This window comes from Lucilia cuprina, chromosome 6 (assembly GCF_022045245.1).
Source record: "Lucilia cuprina isolate Lc7/37 chromosome 6, ASM2204524v1, whole genome shotgun sequence".
In the NCBI taxonomy this organism is placed as follows: domain Eukaryota; kingdom Metazoa; phylum Arthropoda; class Insecta; order Diptera; family Calliphoridae; genus Lucilia; species Lucilia cuprina.
In genome coordinates, this window is record NC_060954.1 from 46093837 (window position 1) to 46101810 (window position 7974).

The window sequence follows — 7974 nt, forward strand, 5'->3', positions numbered from 1 at the left end:
AGATAGATAGATAGATAGATAGATAGATAGATAGATAGATAGATAGATAGATAGATAGATAGATAGATAGATAGATAGATAGATAGATAGTTAGTTAGTTAGTTACTTTATTTAAAATATTTCAAATAACGACAAAGCTTCTATTACAAAAGCAACTCTGATCATTAAATTGCTTCGCGATACAATGTGCTTCTGATCAAAGAGTACCCAAAACATTAACAATATCAAATTAACTACAGCTGAGTAATGTAATTGCCGATCAATATGAATTACAAACCAGGGATGGAAAACTTTCTGCGTTTGTAAATTTTTATGCGGTTTTTTTGCGTTTCTTCTAATTCACACATACTTTGTTGAAAATTAAATTGATAAAACTTGCATGAAACTAAAAATAAAAGATTTGGTTAGAAGAAAATAGAAACTTCTACAGTTTATTCTACAATGCAATTTTCCATCCCTGTTGTTATGGATTTGGTTCTAAATTATTTTTAATTTAGTTATAATGTTTTTACCAAAAATATGGATAATATGTCGAGTATGTTTGCAACAACAAGAGGAAATGTATAATATCTTCGAGGATAAAGTGGTTACAAATATTTCATCCTTATTAAGGGATTGTGGTGGAGTGGCGGTAATTTTGATATAACTTGTCCTAATTAAAAGCAAAACTATATATTCAAAACCCTATTATTTTAGGTCAGAAAAAATGATAATATGCCAGATAAAATCTGTGAAGCATGCTTAAGAAGATTATGTAAGGCCAATAATTTTCGTATGGACTGTCAAAGGGGACATCGTGAACTTGTACAAATTCTTATAGAAAGAAGTATTAATTTATATGAATTGGATTTAGAGGAGGAGAAGAGAAATTGTAGTGATGTTATTACGGTGAGAGAAATTGGATTAGTGGGAATTAGGCAATGTTTATTTGGATGTGGAAAATTTGTTTTTTAATATATTTCTTATCTAGATTTCAGATTCAAATACTAATTACCGAGTTTCTAGCTTTATATCAAACTTGTATGTACCAATTACTACTGAATTATCAGAAAATGCTGAAAATATAGTTATAACTGAAACTAATGAAGAAAATGATATGGAAAATCCAGCTAAAAGTTACGATTATATTAAGCAATATCATGTAGTACCAAAGAGGAATACTAAAGAAAAAGAAATTATGGAAACAACTACAAAACCAATTGAAAAAGAACCCATTATATTGTTATTAAAATTAAAAAATACTTCGCCCAAACAAAGTTCAACAAAAAGAAAAGTAAAGGATCCAGATACTAAAATTTCAAGAAAAGCTAAGGAAAATACGGAAGCTCCAGATAAAATTGAATCAAATATAGAAAATGAAAAGGAAAAATTAGGATCGGAAACTCTTATAAATGAGAAATTGAAAACAAAATCGAACATTACCAATAGGTCTAAAAAAGGAACTGTAAAGTACACTTGTAGAATTTGTAAGAAAAAATGTGGTACTTATGTCCTATTACGTCATCATATGTACACCCACAATAGACCTCATCAGTGCAAGTAAGTGCATGAATAAGTTATGCTGCGTCTTTAAAAAGTCTATCCGGAAGTTATAAAAAATAGTTTTTAAAATGCAATTTCCTTACGGAACTATTATTTATAACGCTTTTTGCAGACGCACCTTTGATCACGGGCAAAAAACGGCATTCTATATCAATTGAAATCTTTGATACTTCGATTGATATCGTATAAAGCAATCTGATCTTTTCTAGATTTTAATATTTAAATTTTTTCCATTTAGAATTTGTAAGAAAAGTTTTAGTCAAATTCAGACATTTTTATGCCACAATAATCTACATACCGGAATAAAACCATACTACTGTAGGTTTTGTTATAGATCATTCTCAGATATAACAAATCGTAATTGTCATGAAAGGTAAGTTGTTGTTTTTTTATGGTTGTCATAGGACAAGATATTCTTCTAGTTTCTAAAAGCCAACTAAAAATATTTGATCGTTATTATATACATTTTTTTTAATTTATCAAATAATGTCCTAATTTTGATACAGCTAATGCCAATGAGAAATTATTTTATTTTTTTTAGGACTTTGCATAAAAACCAGGAATATAAATGTGAAAAATGTAATAAAATATTCAGATTCATAACGCTATTAGAGAAACATGCTCAGAGCCATAGACAGAAAAAGTAAGTGTGCAATTGGGCTTACACTATAAAGATCAATAAATTAAATCAGCTTATAGTATAAACTATGAATCAGTCTAATGTCTTGACTACAAAACGGCCTATTCGCTTAACTATGGAAATATATATAGAGGCCTATAGACTATGCATTAGTCTATAGTCTTGGCTGTATACTTGTCCTAACTACAAAATAGTATTCTATATATTTCTATGGTATTGACTAATCTTGACTAAAGAATAGTCTATAGTCTTGACTATAAAATAGTCTAGAGTACTGACTATAGAATAGTCTACAGTCTTCACTATAGAATAATCTATAGTGTCGAAAAAAGAATAGTCTACAGTCTTGACTATAGAATAGTCTACAGTCTTGACTATAGAATAGTCTATTGTCTTGACTATAGAATAGTCAATAGTCTTGACTATTGAATAGTCTATAGTCTTGGCTATAGAATAGTCTGTAGTCTTGACTATAGAATAATCTGTAGTCTTGACTATAGAATAGTCTATAGTCTTGACTATAGAATAGTCTATAGTCTTGACTATAGAATAGTCTATAGTCTTGGCTATAGAGTAGTCTGTAGTCTGACTATAGAATAGTCTATAGTCTTGACTATCGAATAGTCTATAGTCTTGACTATAAAATAGTCTAGAGTACTGACTATAGAATAGTCTACAGTCTTGACTATAGAATAGTCTATAGTCTTGACTATAGAATAGTCTATAGTCTTGACTATAGAATAGTCTATAGTCTTGACTATAGAATAGTCTATAGTCTTGACTATAGAATAGTCTATAGTCTTGACTATAAAATAGTCTAGAGTACTGACTATAGAATAGTCTATAGAATAGTCTACAGTCTTGACTATAGAATAGTCTATAGTCTTGACTATAGAATAGTCTATAGTCTTTACTATAGAATAGTCTATAGTCTTTACTATCGAATAGTCTATAGTCCTGACTATAAAATTGTCTAGAGTACTGACTATAGAATAGTCTACAGTCTTGACTATAGAATAGTCTATAGTCTTGACTATAAAATAGTCTATAGTCTTGACTATAGAATAGTCAATAGTCTTGACTACAGAATAGTCTATAGTCTTGACTATAGAATAGTCCATAGTCTTAACTATAGAATAGTCTGTAGTCTTGACTGTAGAATAGTCTGTAGTCTTAACTATAGAATAGTCTATAGTCTTAACTATCGAATAGTCTATAGTCTTGACTATCGAATAGTCTATAGTCATGACTATAGAATAGTCTATGGTCTTGACTATAGAATAGTCTATAGTCTTGGCTATAGAATAGTCTGTAGTCTTGACTAAAGAATAGTCTATAGTCTTGACTATAGAATAGTCTATAGTATTGACTATCGAATAGTCTATAGTCTAGACTATCGAATAGTCTATAGTCTTGACTATCGAGTAGTCTATAGTCTTGACTATAGAATAGTCTATGGTCTTGACTATAGAATAGTCTATAGTCTTGGCTATAGAATAGTCTGTAGTCTTGACTATAGAATAGTCTATAGTCTTGGCTATAGAATAGTCTATAGTCTTGACTATCGAATAGTCTATAGTCTAGACTATCGAATAGTCTATAGACTTGACTATATAATAGTCTTTAGTCTTGACTATAGAATAGTCTATAGTCTTGACTATAGAATAGTCTATAGTCTTGACTATATATTAGTATTTAGTCTTGACTATAGAATAGTCTATAGTCTTGACTATAGAATAGTCTATAGTTTTGACTATAGAATAGTCTATAGTCTTGACTATAGAATAGTCTATAGTCTTGATAATTTGTGATAATTTACTTCATTTTATTTCTTCTTTTAGATGTTATATTTGTAATAAAGAGTTTGCTTCTCTTCAGATGGTACGTAAACATCATCAAGGACAACATTTAAAGTTAACAAATTATAACAAAAATTAAATTTTTCTAAAACCAATTTATTAATAATTTGTAATTATTGTTACATATTTTTAAGTATAAACAAATTATGGTGAAATTTTGTGGAGTTTGAGATTTATTGAATTGAAATTTTTACCCGAAAAACTTTTAAACATATTTTATTATAAATTGAAAAAGCTTGATATTGTTGTTATTATGAATTGTTATTAAGTAATGAATTAATTTATAAAATTTTAATAAAGAAGTGTATAAAATTACAAAATTATAAAATTAATAATATTGTCTGTTGCAATTTATCGGTAGATAAAGCAGAAATGAAGTTGTAACAAACATACATAAATCTTACAATGTTGTCTGCAATGATGTCAGCTATATATATATAGTCTAGTCTATAGTCTAGTCAAGCCTATAGTCTGGTCAAGTCTAAAGTCTAGTCTTTAGTCTAATCTATAGTCTAGTCTATAGTCTGGTCTATAGTCTAGTCTACAGTCTAGTCTACAGTGTAGTCTATAATCTAGTTTACATTTTAGTCTGTATTATATTCTGTAATTCTGACAGAACTGTTCCAACACAACTGTTCCAAATGTAACTACAACATAAATTTATAAACAATCATATTTCTAACACCTGAAAGACCTATTTGTGATTGATGTTCATATTGTTATTGTTTAGGTGATGTTCCGAGTTAATTTGTAAGCATCCCGTTATAGTCCTTAGGGCGACATTTTGGCAGTGATACCCATTTGTTTCTCCAGTGGGTATCACTGACCACTTTGGAGCAGTGACCACTTTGGAGCAGCATAATTAACCACTGACCGACCAATTGTTTTATATGTAGCCAACAAGGTTTCTTTATCCATACCCTAAGTGCTGTCGGCTTGCGCTTTGAGGACCTTGTTTCTACTTTGCAACTTGTACGTGATTGCAGTGGCGTGAGCTGAGGATGTAAAGAGGCTATCAAATGTGACCCCCCCCAATATTTTTGGATGGTGCACGCTCGGAATTTTGGCTCCATCGACCACGATGCCAAAGTTTGGGTTTACTTCCTTCAGTCAAGTGTTGTTGACGAGGACCTTTGTTTTACTTCACAACTTGTGCGTGATTGCATTGGGCTTCATCGACCACCATGCCAAAGTTTAAGTTTACTTTCTTCGTCCAGGTGTTGTAGACGAGTTCGCTGGTGATAATTGAAGGTTACGCGTAGTGAAAAACTGTTAAATTTATTAATGGAATTTTGCAAACATTGATCAGCTGTTTCAAACTAAACTATTGTGAATGAATTGTTTACAACAAGTTAATGAAAGCAATTTTTCCTTCGAGGGAATTACAAAATTTCACTTTTATTGGCGATAAGTGTGATTGTTTTTCCAAAAATCATTTTTCAATCATATGTCGCACAGTGGTATAGAAAAAAAAGAGGGAAATAATTCGGTAACTTCTAAACGGTTAATCCGATTTTAATGAAATTTGGTATGCACAAAGAGGAGATGTTGTCGAGTTTAGGTTTTGAATTTGAACCTTATAGGCCAACCTGGGGTCCGGCGGGGGGTCCTCAAATTAGGACACCTCGGCTATGTTAAATTTTTAAAACGATCCTATTTCTTCATTTGAGTTCCGATTTCGTATATAGAATCTCCTCATCGAGCACTATAAAAAATGCCGTCGTAGCATTAAATTATCTCATATAGTTTAGGAGATATTCGCATTTTAAAATTAAAATTTTTACCGTCCTTATTTCGTTTTTTGATAATAGCATGTCCAAATATTCCCGATTTTCGCCATTTTTCTTTTATTCGCTTAACAACAAATTTATATATCAATCAGTGAAAGAATTATATAAAAATCATGACTGAGTCCAAAGTTATAGACATTTTAATTTGAAAAATTAAAAAAGGCGATTTTTTGCCATTTTTTTGGGAAAAAAGTATCTTTTTCATTTTAAGTTATCTAAAAAGTTTCTAAGAAGATGTATATATAATTTATACTTTTTGCAAAAGCTGACTTTACATAAAATACGATAAATGAAACAAAACCTAAAAATTTTTGATACCGAGGGGACCAGTTCTATCCAAAAAAAACCCCTATTTTTATGGAAAATTCAATTTTGAGCAAAAATTCTCAAATCGCATAGTCAATATCAAATTATAGTGACCTGTTTTATATGACCCAATATGTTACTAATCATTTTGTAACGGGTTTCGATAACCCCGCCCCTGGTATGGATAAAATAGGCAAAAAAAAACAAAAAATCCCATTTTTGGGATATTTTAAAACTTTTTTGGGAATTCCGGGATTTCAAATAAGAAAATTCGAAATTTTTATTTAATTTTGGATTTTGAGTAAAAAAATCTACCTAACTGTAAAATTTCATTACAAAAATATTCATAAATAAAATTTTTATTGCAATTTGAAAAATTTGTATCTTCACAAAAACTGAATAAAAAACATTTTTTATTTTTTTTTTTTAAGTATTCCGCGAATTTTTTAATTTTCAAAAATTATATACAGTTTTGAAAAATAGACAAAATTACTTTTCCATTGATATATAACATGCCTACCTATTGTTTTTTTAAATGACAAATTAATTAGGGAAGACTCAACATCTTTTAGAAAATTTGTTACATATAAGGAGTGAGATCGAAAAATTCTTAACACACGTTTTTCATTACATTTTTCAACCAAAGTATTATTTGATTTTTTTTTTTGATCAAGTTACCTTTGAAAAACATGTCAGTTATTATGTGTAATGTCAATTATATTCATTTTTTTGTTAATCTGATTAAAATGAGTGACCAGAAAAAAGTGCGTACTGAAATTATTAAATATTTTCAACTAAACCCAACTTGGTCTTACAAAAAGTTGGCCAAGCATACAAAGGTCTGCCGTCAAACTGTTTCCAATGTTATTAAACATTACCGGGAGAACTTGTCAGTTGATAGAAAACCTGGTTCAGGTAGAAGGAATGGTCCACATGATGTTTCTAAAGCCAAAAAAATAGAACGCATTTTCAAAAGAGCTCCCAACACATCCGGTAGGAAAGCAGCTCGGTTAGCTCAGTGCTCGGACTATTTGGTACGAAAAGTTAAAGCTAATGCAGGTTTAAAAAACATACAAGGCTCAAAAAGTTCCTGGAACAGGAACGCTGCTAAAAATTTAGAGGCCAAAAACAGAGCACGGAAATTGAAGTCAAGTTTTATAAAAAAATATTCTTGCTGCATAATGGATGACGAAACGTATGTTCTGGCAGATTTTTCGCAACTTCCAGGTCAAAAGTTTTATGTTGCTGATGCTCGAGGGAATGTTGAAGAAAAGTTTAGGACCCAAAAGCAGACAAAATTTCCCAGAAAGTTCTTGGTATGGCAAGCAATATGCAGTTGCGGCAAAAGAAGCCAATCATTTGTTACAACGGGCTCTATAAATACCGAAATTTACATCAAGGAATGTTTACAAAAAAGGCTGCTTCCATTCATAAGACTTTATAATGTGTCCACTTATTTTTGGCCTGACTTGGCATCCTGTCACTATGGTAAACAAGCCCTTGAGTGGTACAAGAACAATAATGTGGTATTTGTACCAAGAGAGGCAAATCCTCCAAACTGCCCGGAGCTAAGGCCAGTGGAGAGATATTGGGCTCTTGTTAAAAGAGAATTGAAGAGTACAAAAAAGGTGTCCAAAAGTGTGGTAGATTTTAAACGGAGATGGACTACATGTTCGAGCAAAGTGACAGAAAGCACTATAAAAACGTTAATGGAAGGGTTTCCGAAAAGGGTTCAAAATTTCATCACTAGTGATTAAAACTATAAAAATATTTTTTTTTTTTTTTTTTTTTGTAAATTGTAATAATAATTTGAATCAAATAAGAAAAGAAATTAAGC

At 30.4% G+C, this 7974-nt stretch overlaps 1 protein-coding gene across 3 annotated transcripts; it reads left to right on the top strand.

Moving 5' to 3' along the window:
* Window positions 1-231: 231 nt before the first annotated feature.
* On the top strand, window positions 232-4267 carry LOC111689780 (zinc finger protein 627-like). Of its 3 annotated transcripts, XM_046955354.1 has the most exons (6): window positions 232-631; window positions 697-888; window positions 971-1539; window positions 1781-1915; window positions 2084-2185; window positions 4024-4267. In XM_046955354.1, the coding sequence occupies exons 1-6, from the start codon at window positions 503-505 to the stop codon at window positions 4118-4120; spliced, it is 1224 nt and encodes a 407-aa protein (XP_046811310.1). In that variant the 5' UTR covers window positions 232-502; the 3' UTR covers window positions 4121-4267. The 3 variants fall into 3 exon arrangements, with proteins under 3 accessions (XP_046811310.1, XP_046811311.1, XP_046811312.1); XM_046955355.1 differs by lacking the exon at window positions 1781-1915; XM_046955356.1 differs by lacking the exons at window positions 1781-1915; window positions 2084-2185.
* Window positions 4268-7974: the final 3707 nt, after the last annotated feature.

Bases quoted from the DNA above. Each gene is read 5' to 3' on its own strand.
- LOC111689780 (XM_046955354.1), top strand. From the start codon at position 503: ATGTTTTTACCAAAAATATGGATAATATGTCGAGTATGTTTGCAACAA. The intron at 889-970 runs GTGAGAGAAATT...TTTCTTATCTAG, and splicing joins ATTGTAGTGATGTTATTACG to ATTTCAGATTCAAATACTAA. The intron at 1,916-2,083 runs GTAAGTTGTTGT...TATTTTTTTTAG, and splicing joins AATCGTAATTGTCATGAAAG to GACTTTGCATAAAAACCAGG.